The sequence below is a fragment of the Oratosquilla oratoria genome, chromosome 23 (assembly GCF_046742065.1).
Source record: "Oratosquilla oratoria isolate Oo_2021 chromosome 23, ASM4674206v1, whole genome shotgun sequence".
Taxonomy (NCBI): Eukaryota; Metazoa; Arthropoda; class Malacostraca; order Stomatopoda; family Squillidae; genus Oratosquilla; species Oratosquilla oratoria.
The window spans coordinates 8219141-8235798 of NC_134799.1; the positions used below are offsets into that span (position 1 = coordinate 8219141).

Genomic DNA, 16658 nt, shown 5'->3' on the forward strand with positions numbered 1-16658 from the left:
CAAAAAGAGTTCATGTGTCCAAATCATCCCAATACTCTTTCATCTGTCCTGTCTGCCATCACCTTTTCCACAGCAGCTCTTCTCCTCACCTTGTTTCACACTCTATCCAACCTTAAACTCCTACATTACTTCTCTGACATTTCATCTCAAACATATTTAAACTCTGCCTTTCTTAAATTCCACAATTATCCCTTCATATAATTTCCTCTTTCCATCCATTCCCAAATGCCTATTTCTCATTACACTTTTAAATCCAAGAATTTTACATGCTTCTCTCAATTTACAATTTACCTCCACCTCTATTCCTTCTTTTCCTGCCATATGTGACCCCAAATAGCTAAAGCTATCCACTTCCTCCTGCCTCTCTCCTTTCACACTTCCAACTCATTATAAATAAGCGCTAAAAATGTTCTACAAATTAATCCTAATTCACAGTCATTTTCCTGAACAGTTTCCTATTACTATTATCATACTTTTGACGCAGCCCGAAGGGATTTCTCCCCGTCCTCGCCTTATATGCAAAGGGGGACGGAGAGGGGGGGTCGCCGATTAAATGAAGCGGCCTTGCTGTGGATGTACTGTGTCTTGCGACACTGCTTCTGACCCAGGGCGGTGGGCAGGGTGCAGGGATGACCCGTCATCCAGGAGGTGCTCAGATGAGAGGGAGGGTGGGAGGGGTGTGGAGTGTGTTTAGGGATGAAATGGGTGGGAGTGTTTTTGTGCCTTTCCCTTTCTGGCTACCTCCCTTGGAAGGGGGAAAAAGCCTTGGTATATGTATGTATTATCATACTTCAATACTTGTTTATATGATGAATTATTTCAAATGAATCCATACTATGTATCTATGTATATGTGTTCTGTAAATTCTCAAGTGGATGAGAGGGGCAGAGTGCCATATAATCAAATGGGCAGGGCAAATCAACTTCAGCCTTTGGTCCCTGCTCTGGAGGTGCAGTCTTGTGGCACTACAAGGGGCAGGGTTAACCCTTAATCCAAAAGCAGCTAAGAGAGAAGACACAACATCTTGGAGTAGGATGGCTGAAGCATGGGTATATGCTGACTCAAACATCCCCATGACAAGGGGAAAAGTGTTTTTTTGGCATATACAAGTATAAACACACACACTCTCACCACATTGCCTCTGCCAAGCAGTAGCAGGGGATAGGGATGACCCTTCATCCATGAGGTGAAAAGATGGGAGGAGCAAAGAATGAGATTTTGGATAGATGTGGGAGAGGGAGGAGAGAGTGGGGAGAGAGAAACACAGAGAAGGGGGAGAGAGGTGTCAGAGAGGGAGGGAGAAATAATAACATTAAGAATTATATCATAAACTTACCTTGAAGGGATCATAATGTGTAAGTGCCAACACCAATGATGGAACTAGTACCGAGATTCCCTCCATAATGAAGGGCGAGATAGTAGGCCTGGCCTCGAACAGGTTTGGATGATTGCACACCTTCCTTAACTGCATGAGAACGTTGATCACACTAAGAAAATTACCCGAAGCCAACGTCTCCTTGGTTCTGAAATATAAGCACAGCAGGCTCAGCCATACCAGCCACTACCAACCTAAATTTTTAGGATAATTTCCCATTCCCCCATTCTCGCACATACCGGTACTTACTTTGCACGCGACATAAACTCTTCATATAAAAATCTCTGCCTTTTGGACAGTTTACACATTACAATATGTTCAAACTTCTTTGGCATCTGCTGCTCAACCTCAGTCTTCAGTCTTCTCAAGATGAATGGCCGAAGGACCTAATGAAAGCAAAAGCAAAATACATTTACTGAAGATAAAGAGCTAAGAAGAGAGGGAGGAAAAGGTGGTTGATTGGGAGCAGAATGGGTGGGAGTGAAATGGGTGGGAGCATGTGCCTCTTGACTAGGCAACCTCTCTTGTAAGGAAGAAGAGAAAAAAATACATACAGGTACTCCTCGTTTAACGACCTACTCGGTTAACGACAACTCGGAGTAACGACGGGCTTTATGACGTCGTTTAACGTAAATCTCCCGAAGTTACGACGTCGTGTACGATAATTAAGTTGGCTGAGGCAAATTTGTATGATGTTATAAATGAACTTGTACGGTGGATATTAGCTGTGAGGTAAAGTGTTCTGAAGCTTAGGCCTACATTACCATCCTGCAAGCTGCAAAAACTACCTGGGGTACAGTGTATACCGGTAGTGGTAAATTTTTAGTTTCGACTATGGGCGCAATATAACAATAGAAAATTAATCATTAATTTTGTAAATTATAATCTATCAACGTAATATGCAATTTTGTGAGCGGAAAAAAAAAATGCTAAAACAGATTTTGTAAGTAACGAAGTCATGTCGGACGAATGGTACACCATGTTTGTTGTGATAGATGCCGATGTCGAAGAAATGAAAGGATGATAAATTAATTCGTCTAACCTAAACTAAACTAACCTAACCTGTGTTTAATAAATCATTACCTGCAAATTAAATGTCATCCGGCTCGTCCTCGTTGTCGTCGTCGTGAGAGACGTTGGCAGACGACAAGATGGCGTCCCGAGCCTATGCTACCGACTTCGTTCATTAGCAAATTTTCTTGTAGCAAGGTATTTATTACTTTCATTTCCACCCACAAAATTGCATATTACGTTGATACATTTTAATTTACAAAATTAATAATTAATTTTCTATTGCTATATTGCGCCCATGGTCGAAACTAAAAAAATACCCCGGTATTCAATATGGAATGTCAGCATACGCGGATTTGGTCATATACGGTAATTTTAGGAACCTAACCACCGTAAATAAACAGTAAATAAAGCTTTAATGTACTGTATAAAAGAGGGAAAATACACGAAAATAAAGATACATGTATTGCTGGACACTGTACGTACAGTACATGTACGTATATGTATACACTTTCACTTAACGACCAATTCGGTTAACGACGGCACGCTGGTCCCAATTGTCGTCGTTAAACGAGGAGTACCTGTATATAATGTTCAATCTGTCTTAAACATACACAAATGTTCAATCTGTCTTAAACATACATATATATATATATATATATATATATATATATATATATGGATAGATTTATGATTAGACTTAGCTGAATTCACACCAAATTTACCTACAGCAAACTAGATTATAGCCAAATACTGGTTGATTTGGATTTACTTTCCGGTGATTTAAAAATTCGTACCTTATGAAGTCTCTTGATGATGTTGTCATTGTACTCCTTATTCCCTTCTATCATGCCTGTAACTGGATTTGAAAACCATTCCCTGAATTCTCTGTGCGAGGCAAATACATTTGGCATGAGGAAATGCATGAGTGACCACAACTCCATCAGGTTATTTTGAAGAGGTGTTCCTGTCAGAAGAAGCCGTCTGAAAAGATGAACATACACCATTGTAATTCTAAAAAAAGTCCGAAGGTACTCCTCTCGTTCCCTCGTATTTTACTGTTCCACTGAGACATCTGGGCAATCAGTAGGAGCATTCACATTACGAAACCTTACCTTTGACTCTGAAAATTGAGCAGCAGTTGCCATCGCTGAGACTTGAAATTTTTAATATTCTGAGCTTCATCCAATATAAAATATTTCCATTTCTTTCTTCTAAAACTTTGATGATCTTGGATAACTAATTTGTACGATGTAATACATATATGGAATGCATTAGGCTTTGTCCAACCTAGAAATAATGAAGATAATCTTTATCTATTCTTGGTCAATTTCATTAGTTTATTAGAAATAATTCATTCCTCAAATTAGCAAACATAACACACTACTTCCTTCCCATAATACTCACCTTGGCGTTTCTGCTTTCTTTCCTTTTGAGTGCCATAGTATGTTAAAATTTTGAAAGCTGGACACCATTTCTTACACTCCATCTCCCAGTTCAGCATTACTGATGTTGGAACCACAATCAAATGAGGTCCCCAATTCCCCTTCTCACATGCCAAATGTGCCAAAACGGAAATAGTTTGAATTGTCTTGCCAAGACCCATCTCATCAGCGAGTATTCCTGCCAATCAATGGGTAACATAATGTGAAAATCTTTAACCTCTTCACTCTGGGGCACATCGCACGTCTGGCAGCATTAGCTGCCAGGCGTGCGATGTTGCGTCATAATAATCACATTATAAAAAATAAAGTCACTGCTCAATCGCTCGTTCTCTTTCACCCGTGAATTTTGATAACCATAGAAAATATGATGAAGCCAGTTTAGAGAGAATGAGGGTCACGCAGGTACGACTACAATAAATATAATCAAGACACCGACGTCGGCATCATCGCGTACCCACTTGCTCCTCATGACACCTACATAGGCGTCACCATATGGAAGTGGTTAAAATTATAGAAAATTTGACACACAAACACAAACACACACACACAGAGGGTGTTCCCAAAAATGTGCTTTGAAATATTTTGTAACATTAAATGCATAACTCATTATCAGCTGTGTCTGGAAAATGGTGATCATCAGTTTGACATTAAAGAAACACACCTGTTCCCTCTAGTCTAGTCTATTCCTCCTTGCATATTTGCGGATGTTCAAATTTGAGCTTTTTACAGACCATTCATAATGCAGGCCAACAGATTCAACATTATGAAACATTTCAGAGCAAATACATTTCTTTGGGACACATTATAAACAAATAAATATCTATAAGGGCATAATCCAGCCAAAATATTCTACAAGTCTGTGGAAGGGTATGTGGTTCAGACACTGCCAGACTTTTGTGATTGCTGGAGTTTTTAGGATCCCACACCCCCATTCATTCCAGCATGTGTGTGTGTAACCATAGTTTTACATCATGTATTAGATTTATGATCAACAGCTATTAACCTCCCAGACGAGAGCTCAGAGCTTCTACATGGCCCAATCTATGAGTAGCACTGCAACATACAATCAGTTTCCATAACATCTTACCATTCAACTTCTTTTCATACATTGTAGTGAGCCAATCTAAGCCCACATGCTGATATTCACGTAACTTGTGTTTGAGCAAGAAGGGAACGGGGGTAGTGACACAAGTTGATGATAAAGTGAACCCTTTGGGCTGCAAAGACTCTGCTACTGCTGTTGCATCTTGCAGCTCCTTGTCCGCCTTTTCACTGTCTCCCTGAACAAGGATTACCAAACAAAATATTAATATCAAACCAACAAACATTATCAAATAAAAATTCTAGACAAAGTTAACTTCATTCATTTTCATTATTGGAAGACTCCACATGAAAATCATGAACAAAGCAACAGACCTTTTGCTGTCTTATACTATTTCTAAATACAATATAAACCAATAAACACTTAAAAGTAAATACCTTCGCTGTTCCTAAATTGTCCTCCATTAACGTTTCCAGGCCAACATCAGTTTGCTGCTCTTCTTCGTCACTTGCTATTTCTTCTTCCTCTTCCTCTTCTACCTCACTTCCTTCATCAACTTCCATATCTTCTTCACTTTCTTCTTTACCATCATCTGAGCCTTCATCTGAGTCTTCATTTCCTTCTGCTGTTTCTTCTGGTGTCATTTCAGCTGCTGCCATTTCAGCATACATCTTTTCAAGCTCTTCTATTGGTATTTCATTGTCAGCCTGGTAGTGTATAATCACTCATTATAATAGGCAAACCTTCATTTAATGTTCTACATAATTTAACCAAATGAAAAAAATACATATATAAAAAAATAATCTTATAACAATAATATTTGTTGCCTCAAGTTTCAGTGACTGGAAACTTGCAGCCTCACAGTAACAAGACATATTCCTTGGCCCCTCCCACAGATATCTACTAGAAGAAACATTTGGGTGATGAAGGAGGAAGAATGGGGGGGGAGGGGGCTGCTGGTTGTCAGCTCTCTTTGCTTGAAAAAATGGAGGACAGTTAAAGTACGAGATCTTGGGACCAGTCTAGAATGAAAGTACCTGCATTGCACCTCTAGATGAAGGTGAGGGTAATGCCCACTGAATTTCATTAGAACTTCATCTCAAACATCTTCATGGCCTTCCTTCCTGCCTCCTACAAATTCAAAATTTCTACCCTAGACAGTGTCTTGGACACAACCACTCCCTCTTCCAATCCTCTCCCTGCACCCAACCTGAGATACCTACCTCTCACAGCATTCCTAATTTAGAAAGACACATTCCTTGCTATACAAAATCCCAAATACTTAAAAGATCTCCACTTCCTCCAGCCTCTCATGCTTTAAACCCTCCTCTCCACACCCTCCTAAACACTGCGATCTGTTTTAGTCTATCCTCCAACTTTGCCAGAACAGTAGTATCATCTGCAAACAACAACTGGCTCACCTCCCACTTCCTTATTCCCCACTGCCTGGGACCCTGATGTCTAGTTTCTTCATCATCCAAACCATATCCACGATGAACAACCATGGTGCCATCACACAACTTTGGTACAGCCTCAATCCCCTCACTCTCCATTCCCTACAAGCTCCGCTATTCATAGAAAAACTTTTGTCCACCCTCAAGACTTTCCTCTACCCCATATATCTACATCACATTCAATGTCTGTCAACCATCATACACCTCAAAATCGATTGAAGCCCAAAAGACATCCTTACTCCTTGACAAACATCTTTTCAAAAGTCTTTCAAAAATGATTATCATCTATCCACCCTCTTCCTTTACTGCACCCACACTGTTCTATTCCAATTACTTCCTGTCCTATCCACTTTAACTACAATTAACTGATTGATCCCTAAAAAATTACTACTTTCATATCTGTCCTCTTTTTTTGGGGGGATAGGGGAATTATACTCATTCTCCTTCAGTCAGCCTGCAGTTTGTTTTTAGTTGTACTTTTTCTTTCCAATGGCTATCTGGTGTGCAGTTGCAGCTATATTTCTTAAGTAGCCATTTGGAGTATATCTTTTACTGGCCTTCAAAATTATTATCTTCTCCACTGATCTGCCAATAGATCAAAACTAGTATATAACAAAGGTGTCCAGGTTCTTTTCCATTTTTTCTAAGAATTATTTACAATCTACTTTTTAAGTTTTATGGGTTGATGAAAGAGTATTGGGATGGCTTGGACACATGGAAAGAATGAGTGAAGAAAGATTAGTAAAAGAGGTGTGGAAGGCAGAGGTGGAAGGAGTAAACATGAGGAGGCGACCAAGGATGAGATGGATGGATGGGGTAAAAGGAGCATTGGGAAAGAGGGGAATGTCTGTTGAGGAAGGGAGAAGACAGAAGATAGGGGTGAGTGGAGAATGGTTGTGTATGGATGATGCTGTGATGCATGGAAGGGAATGGGTGGGGGTGAGGGAGTACAAGTGAACGATATTTTGACACAGCCCAAAGGCATTTCTCCTTGTCTTCTCTTTTATTAAATGAGGGGGCTTAGAGGGGAAATCACCTACTAAATGAAGCAGCCTTGCTGTGGATGTGCTGTTTTGCTGCATTACTTCTGACCCAAGGCATTGGGCGAGATGCAGGGATGACCCATCATCAAGGAAGAGCCAAGAAAAGAGGTGGTGAATGGGAGTGGAGTATGTGGGGTTGAAATGGGAGTGAATTTATTCTTATTTTTAGTTCTTAGGTAATCTTTATTGGGTAGTAGTCTAAAGAGAGCTCACGTATTTATTGTGTTTTAAGGAAGGGAGGTGTACATTATGTATGAGGAAATTGCTTGTTTTTTATGCTAGGGCAGTTGTCCAGTGGGGTGGTTGCTGGAATTTAACATGGGGTTGGGAGTTGTTCACACATTTTTCCTCTCTGACATGCTGTTTGTGTGCTTAGCAAAAATCAATGGTGTGCACTGCAAGGTGGGAGTTGAAGGATGTACCAGGAAGGTGTGTGTATATGGTGGTGGTGGGGGGGGTTATTTCAATTGTTTCCCTTATTTGTGTTTGGATTATGATTATTTCTATTTTGTAGTCATTATGGTTTATTTTGTTTTGTATGAAAAGGATATGTTCTTGTGTAAGTGCCCACCTTTATATTGAGCGTTTTCTGTAATCTGTGAACATGGGTGTTAGTTTAGCTTCCTGTATTTGTGCTATGAGTATATTGTGCTTATGTAAGAATTGAGGCACCTGTGTTTGATTCTACTGATATTTATATAATTTTTTAGGGGGGAGGGGTGTGAATGTGTGGTGTCTGCAGCTCAATTGTGCGCCCTGGTTTGTGTTGGTGAGTCTGGTGCATGTGAAGTGGACCTATGCATAGCATGGGTTACACTTCATAGATGTGTGTAAGGAATATAGGTTTGATCGAATGTAGGTTTTCTATGTCTCTGACTAAGAGTGGGAGGGGAGGTGTTGGAAAACCAACATCCATACAAGAGAAAACAAGTATAATGATGGGAGATAGATTGGAATAGAGTAAAAGAGAGAACTGAGCAAGTGTCTGGGCTTAAACCAGAGCCCAAGTACAGGCCTTAAACATCCTTTCAGAGAATATGAATTTGTGTCGCCTAGCAATAGGGTGTTGATGGAGTTCTGCTGTAAGGTGGGGTGACCTATTCATTCTCCAACTTCATCCTGGTCAGCTGAGCAGCTCCTGCTCTGTGTGTGTGTGCATATGTGAGAGACAGGGGGGAAGGGGGGAGGGAGGGAAGGAGAGAGATGGAGGGGGAAAGGGAGGGAGAGGGAAAGGGAGGGATGGACAGAGAGGGAGGGAGAGGGAAAGGGAGGGATGGAAGGAGAGGGAGTGAGGAAGAGGGACAGGAGGAAAGAGAGACAGAGAGAGAGAGCGAGAGAGAGCGAGAGAGAGAGAGAGAGAGAGAGAGAGAGAGAGAGAGAGAGAGAGAGAGAGAGAGAGATAACAAAAGAGGGATCTGTACTTTTTTTGTGTGAAGTGCTACAAACAAGGTCCAAGTAGAGATAATGGTCAAGAGGGTTCAGTATTCAAAGGGCTGGGGATATGGTGGTGGATTAGGTTTGACAGCCTTAGTTCAGTTTGTTCTGTACAAAGACCTACTATAGGTCCCAAAGTGATAATCTGTGTGCCTCCCCCAACTTGTATGCAATATCAATTTTAGGAAGTCACAGATCTGGTCCAGAAACTGGACCTATTCTACTACTGGGAGGATGGTGTTTCCTTGTTATATTGGAGTGTCAACAGCAGGAACAACTGCAGTATCCAAGGAAGTGCATGGCAGCTGACTTTAAGGTGAAGAGACAGAATCCAAGGTTTTTACTTGGTTATGGCTTTTTGGAAAAGATGGTTTGAATGAGTGGGTTGGGTTGTGATGCAGAATAGTAAGGTCACTGACATACAGGCTGGCAGTTACAATGTGGGGGTTTATCTACATCAAAGATTGCTATAATGAAAAGAATAATGAACACTTCCTAGGGTAACTACTCCTTGTATATATAATGAAGATAGTGCTGTTTCTATGTGTAGTCTGAATGCTCTGTAGGTTAGGAAATTGTGATATGAAAAAGGGGCACAGCACTCTAATCCCAGGAGGGAGAGTTTGTGTAGAATCCACCATTTCAACACCTTCCCAATTTTTTCCCCCCAAAAATGTTTATAAGCAATTGGAGTAAAGAATGTCATTTCTGTTTGTGCTTCAAGGTCTGTTGTACTGTAGCCAGTTGGAAGGCCAATTTGAAAGAGTGATAAAGAATGGTGTTTCAGTTGCCACAAGTTGGAAGGAGATTTATTTCTAGGAGTTTCCAAGGGCATTTCTTGATGGCAATTGGACAGCTGCAGTTTGAAGATATTTTGTCTTTCCTTGGTCTGGAAAAATAGATGATGATGGTTTCTCTCCAGGTAGTTGGATGGATTCCTTCTGTCTACATTCAATTGAAGAGGCTTAGTGTAAACAGTGTGGTGGCTGGGTGAGTGTCATATAGTCATGTTCATTACCTGGACCTGGAGCATTTGTTTTAGATGGAGACAAAATTGTGATGTAAAGTCTGATAGTGGCTGTGGTTTATGGGAAGTCTTTTAGGATATGAATTTTTATCTATGGTTTGTGTACATAGCTAGGTGGGGAAGATGGTGTTTTTGCTAATGTTTTGGCTATTTCAGGAGGTGAGCATATTGAAGACTGGAGAGAGTATGAAGAATTTCGACAGTTTTTGGATTTCCCCCCCATATTCTTGAGATTGGCACATAATTCCACATATTTGGGCACTTTCTTAAAGACATCAATATGCTAAAACTTTAAATTTTTGACAATTTTGCAAAACTTGTGGAAAGATCATTTGAAGTATGCACAATATACTGGTTAAGTAAGAATGTCATATGGTATCATTTAGTATTCTTAATTTTTTTTTTTTTTATTATCTTGAGTGGGCATGTCCCTATTTAAAGGGACATGGTGTAACACTAGCTTTCTAGCCGACATCTACATTAGATGTTTTTCATATCTATAAAAAATTTTGAAGGGTACATCATACATCTATTAACATATACTGACACCGAGATGTGAAGGCAAAAAATGACACATAACAATTCATTGTGTATTGCTCAAATGTTGCAGTTGACATTTTTCCTTTTTAGTATGAATCATTATGTTACTAAGGACTATGTTGAATGTTGGGAAGTGGCTCATTCTTGTTGAAACAAAACCCCAACATGAATCAGTGTTTCTGTACCACCCCTGGAGTAATGTCCTGGGAAAAGCCAATCATTTTTTTTGGATAAATTAATGTAAATGTGAAAAATATCACTTACAAAACATTACACTTCATTTATGATATGTAATTTATCAGTATATGTGCATTTTTTATCTATATTGCTAATAGTTTTTTATACAGAGGATGATTTTTTTTTATCTTTGCAGCTCAAGATCTTGATAAGAGTATTTTTGTCACATTTATGCATAACTCAGGAACTTCTCTATATAAATTATTTTTTGCTTATATAATACTTAATGTTGTGACTGCATGAGGAGGAATGGGCGGGGGGGTGGGGGGTGGGGTAGTATGTGTGAGTAATTTTTGACGCAGCCCGAAGGGATTTCTCCCCGTCCTCTCCTTATATGCAAAGGGGGACGGAGAGGGGGGGTCGCCGATTAAATGAAGCGGCCTTGCTGTGGATGTGCTGTGTCTTGCGACACTGCTTCTGACCCAGGGCGGTGGGCAGGGTGCAGGGATGACCCGTCATCCAGGAGGTGCTCAGATGAGAGGGAGGGTGGGAGGGGTGTGGAGTGTATTTAGGGATGAAATGGGTGGGAGTGTTTTTGTGCCTTTCCCTTTTTGGCTACCTCCCTTGGAAGGGGGAAAAAGCCTTGGTATATGTATGTATGTATGTATAATACTTATTCTTTTTTCTAAATTCTCTTGTTGAATTGTGTCTCTACGGGTAAAATTATAGCTTTTAGTAACAATTATTAGACAGTAATAAGTTAACATGATAATCTTTATCAAAACTTCTAGTTTTCCAAAAGAAACAACAGATCATCGTTTCTATTTATTACCAAGATATAAGAAAAATAAGACATCAAATTCTTCCTTTTTTTCCCCATTTTTCAATGGATTTCCATTAAAGTTGGCATATCACCTTAATTATTTTGATATATGTGTACCAACAACCATAAAGAGTATAGACATATGAAAATAGTAGGCCATCTTCTTTGCTCTATGGGGTGTGGTGCAGACAATTCTATGAGGCAACTATGTTGTGATTGGTGTGTTTTTCTAAGTCATGCAAGTGATACTGATGTTATGTGGTTCATATAAGCCAGTGTTTTCAGTTGTTGAGCAGCATGACACAATTTTTAATGTTTCCCATTTAAGATAGTTAAGGGACTACAAAGTTTGTAGGGCTAAATGGGTATGATGAAGCGGGAACTGGTCACTATGGTGAAAATCTGGTATTACTAACCATTCATACTCAAGGAGATTTAGTGTGTATGAAGGTAAGTCAGATGTGTAGGTTGTTGTCTGGAGGTGAAAGGCTGTGTTGGTTTGTACTGTACTGGTAGTGTGAGCCACATGGGTGGTCTCTCGGAGTGGAATTACTGGGGGGAGGAGTGTTCATCCAGTACATCATAGTGTTTCTACATATGCGGTTTGCACCTGTATTTATGTTTCTCTGAAGCTGAAGTGTCCCAAGTCTTTGAGACAGGACTTCTTTTTAAAACTGGTACACTGTTCAATCTGAGGATGACACAAGGTGATTGTGATTGTAGTTTGCATATTTGGCTGAGTTTGACCATGAGGCACCATGTGCAATGTATGCATACACTTGGGCAGCAACATCATTGTCTAGTGTGTCCAAAGCACTGAAGGTTGAAAGTGGTGGATAGTAGATCTTGACTATATTTCTGGTAACCTACAATTGGGTTGGACAGTAAATCATAGTCGACTAATGGTCACCAATAATGTGGGAGTATAGATTTTTTGTACCATTTATATTTTTCTATTTTTTTTTTAGGAAATGGGAATGGTTTTTGTGCTTTTTTCTTTTTGGCTACCTCCCTTGTAAGGGGAAAAAAGCCATGGTATATGTATATATGTATATTTTTCAAACCCAATACACTATGACTGTCTTACTATCCTTTCCATTATTTCTTCTATGTGGTACTGAAGTGGTCAAATATTCATTATTCCCAAACTGATGTTATAAGATTTATGTGGTGTTATTTGGATTGGGGTGCTCACCAGGGTCAGGGCTGTTAAGGCTTTGGCCTTGTGCAGTCCTCGATTCTAGTTCTAGGATTCCTCTCCCTTCCCTCCCCTCCTTGACACAGAAAAATTCCACAATCATACACCACTGAAAATTCAACATTACTTCCCATAGAGATACATAAAGCAGGGCCTAAGGACTTGCTCTGGACTAGAGTGGGTCTAGAGGCATCCAGTCAGTGAAATTCTATGCAACAATTATAATAATACAGTTGTGGAAATAAAACAAGATGCCCAAGAAAATATTTAAATCTAAAATATGAAGTACAGAAATTATCACAGAATACAAGGAGAATAAACATGACTAGCTTGTGCAAAATCATAAGATAATTTGTTAACAAACCCTGAAACTAAAATTTTCTGACTTTGAAACAGAGGCCTCTGCTCATCCAAACTCTACTGTGAAGAACATTTACTGAGGCAATACAACCCAGTTAATTTGAGTTCTAGTTATCCCATTCAATGAACATTACAGACTGTAAACTACATGAAACTGCACAAATCTTCTACCACTCTATTTGTTATTTTGCATACGTGAAAATATCTTTTGCTTTTACTACAAAATTTCCCTTCATGCAGAAGTGCAAAAATTCTACTGCTGGAGGGGTAGAGGGTGGAAGGCGGGGGGTTCTAAAGCTTACCAATGAGCTACATCATAATTCTAAAAAGGAAGAAGAAAGAAAAAAATGTGGTATTGCATTTTCAAGTGGACCTCTTCTTCACACAATGCATTTTCTTAAAACAATCTCTCATCTTTTTTTTTAACCTAAAACTACCTTGCTACAGTATATAATACCATGCATTACTGAAATGTTTGTGCACACATTCATATTCCATTCAGAAAATTATTCTCCCAAACACTGCCAAACCTTTTACTCTTACCTGAAGATCTTTCAGTTCTTCTTCATGGTCAACTGCACCTTCAGCTTCCTCTTGTTCCAAAATTGTCTCCTCGTCATCTTCTTCATTTTCATCTGCCAGGAATTCCGTATCACCTGAGTCCATGCCCACCTCTTTCTCCTCCTCCTCCTCTTCCTCCACTTCATCTTTACTTACTTCATCTGTTACTGGGCAACTTTCGGTTTCACTTTTACTTCTATCTCTATTTCTTTTAGAAACAACGGAAGAACTATTACTGCAACTTAAACTACTTTCAGTCTGGTTTTCTTCCTCCTGAGTATCACATTTACTAATATTATCATACTTTTCTTCTTCAGATTTCGTAGTCTCTTCCTCCCCTTCTTCTTTTTCACTAACACTATCCCCACTTGTGTCCAAGTCTCTACTCTCGAAGTAGCCTGGAGGAAGTTCATTGAGCAGATCTTCAAGTGTTTGTTCAGATTCTTTTTGCAGGAGTTTCAACTCAGATTCTTGCTCTTCAGGATTATCATCCTCCTTTGCTATTGTGTCCTCGTTATCATCAGAAGCTTCTGCTGGCTCAAATTCATCTGTTGACAAGGTTTTACATCTTTAGTACAAATATCTCTGGTATACAAGAAAAATATGGCTTTGCCAAAATTTTATACATCCCCACAAATTGTCATTTATCACTCATAACTGACATATCTGTCCTTAAGGTCTACCACACTAAACAGGTGCAGTCAAGGTAGTAAAGAAAAGATTAAGTGGGGGTAGCAGAAAGGAGAAATAAAAAAGTTATAAGTAATCAACATTCCTCTTTAAGCAGAGATCAACCTCCAATCACAAAAGACTGTTTCACGATCCTGGGCCATTGAGGTGTCTATAAAGCCCTAGAATTACCAATTACACAATGCAGTCAACACCCAATATGGGTCACTCCCACAAATCAAAACAACCAACTGCACCTACTCATGAATACTGCAGGTAGAAGCCTAATGTATTCCAAAATGTACAGACAATGAAGCCAATGTTCAATGCTATGAATGTTATGGCTGGAAGCAATAGACATAGTTACAAAATATTTGTTGATGTGTGTATGTGTGTACACATATATGTATGTGTATTTGTGTGTGTGTATATATGTATATATATATATATTATATATATAATGTTTGTTGTGTGTGTGTGTGTGTGTTTATATATATATATATATATATATATATATATATATATATATATATAATACACACACACATAATATTTTACATTTTTCTTTAATATTCATTTCCATATAATTGACATTTACATAAGAATGGCGGGGACTGCCTGCAAGAGACCAGAAAGCCTACACTAGACAGTTCCATGTCCATTACCACTTATCATCCCCATCCATAACATTATCTAACCCATTAAAACAACCAATAGTTTCAGCACTCACTACATGGTTACCAAGTCATTAATAGTATTGGAACAATAACAATGATGATAACATATATCAATGAAAATAACAATAGGACCAATGACAGGTGCCTGAATGTAATGGTCCTGCAAAATGGACAGCAAAGCTGCCCATTTTTAAACCTTAATAACCCCCTCACCTCCATCAGGAGGTGCAGCCCCAAGGGGTTGACACTTCATCCATTGGCTGAGCCCAAGATCTCTTTCTATTTACTCCGACAGTATTTCTTACACCTTTTCACATGCGGAGAGCTGACAAATAGCAACTACTCCCCTTCTCTTCTTCCTACTTTTCATTACTGACACAAAGTCCCATACCAATATGATGGACAACAGGCCAACATCCAGCTCTTCACAGAACTAGAAAAACAAGACCCTAAATACAACAGAACATCCAAACTACAAAATGGCAAATTGGCAAGAATACAGAGGAAATAGAAAAGAACTATGAATTAAACATACACCAATTCCCATTCAATTACAAAGTACTGGATGAAGCTGCAGCAACCATTCAGAAAGACAGAAAGATACATCCCAAAAAACTACAGGAAAAAACATTTATAGCCCCACACAGGAGATAGCCACCCTTAAAAAGTGCAATAGTTTACACAAGTTTAGGGTAAGACTGCAACAATATTTTCTCAACATACCTTAGAATTACAATACAGTCAAACATAACAAAATGTTACTGCTCATTGTCCATTATATAAATATTTTTTTAATAAAAAAAAAAAAAAAAAAAAAAACTGATCAAAATGAGTGGATTTCAACTACCCTATGGAGCAAACCAACAACACACAGAGAACAAGTGGCCTTATAATTTGCTGTACCAACTTATTACCTGTATTTTGTTGGCAATGTTAATCTTAACCCCCCTCCAACCTGACTAATGCCAGAAGTCTACAACCCCATATCAGGTACTGACTGCTACATGTTTTATGCAGGTGATAATTGAGGGAGGGACTTCAGTGTACCATACCTTCAACTATTCTCAATTGCCTTTCATTCACTTCTATCTTTTATACTCTCTTCCCTGCCTGGCAGGTGTACATCCGAATTCCCCTTTATCCCATTCATTCATCCATCTCATTCTTGGCCTTCCTATCAAGCTTACTTCACCCACATCTCCTTAACACACTCTTCACTAGTTTTTCCTCATTCAGTCTTCACATATGCCCAGACCACCTCTCCACTTCATGATCCATCATATCTGACAGCTCTTACATCTATACACCAAGGACTTCTTCCCATTGATGAGGGAGGTATCCAAGTCAGAGGCACACACCCATTCCACTCCCATCAACCACCTTTGTTTGCCTCTCATCTTAGTTCCTGCCCACTGCCTGAGTCAGAGGCAATGCAGCAAAATGCTACATGTCCACAGCAAGGCCACTTCACTTACACAGCAACATTCCTCCATCCCCTCACACAGTAATTCTGACAGCTCCTCCAAATTTTCTACCTCACTTCCATATCTCACATTTCATTTCTTGTAACCCTAATCATATTTCTCAAACACTTATCTAAAAATAATAATAAAACCTTCAATCTCTATCTTGGCTGCACATTAATTCTATTCCATTATAAGTATGCCTAATCTATTTTTTGATTCTCCCTTATGCTTTCAAATTTCATGTCTAATGTCACTCATCTGCCACTGCTATTAACTCTTCCCAAACATGTCTACTCCACTACATATTTTCTTTCCCTGAAGAAAATATGGTCTGCTCAATGCACCTCATAATCTAT

At 39.2% G+C, this 16658-nt stretch overlaps 1 protein-coding gene across 5 annotated transcripts in view; it reads right to left on the bottom strand.

Annotated features, from left to right (window-relative positions):
- The window catches only part of dom (domino helicase), an 83927-nt gene that overhangs the window by 52930 nt on the left and 14339 nt on the right, over positions 1 to 16658 (bottom strand). For all 5 annotated transcript variants that reach the window (XM_076206656.1, XM_076206655.1, XM_076206652.1 and 2 more), the window contains exons 4-11: positions 13473 to 14038; positions 5311 to 5580; positions 4919 to 5111; positions 3794 to 4009; positions 3502 to 3676; positions 3184 to 3370; positions 1625 to 1761; positions 1337 to 1523 (exon numbers count right to left, since the gene is read on the bottom strand). In XM_076206656.1, coding sequence (XP_076062771.1) covers positions 1337 to 1523; positions 1625 to 1761; positions 3184 to 3370; positions 3502 to 3676; positions 3794 to 4009; positions 4919 to 5111; positions 5311 to 5580; positions 13473 to 14038 — 1931 coding nt within the window. The remainder of the gene's footprint in view (positions 1 to 1336; positions 1524 to 1624; positions 1762 to 3183; positions 3371 to 3501; positions 3677 to 3793; positions 4010 to 4918; positions 5112 to 5310; positions 5581 to 13472; positions 14039 to 16658) is intronic.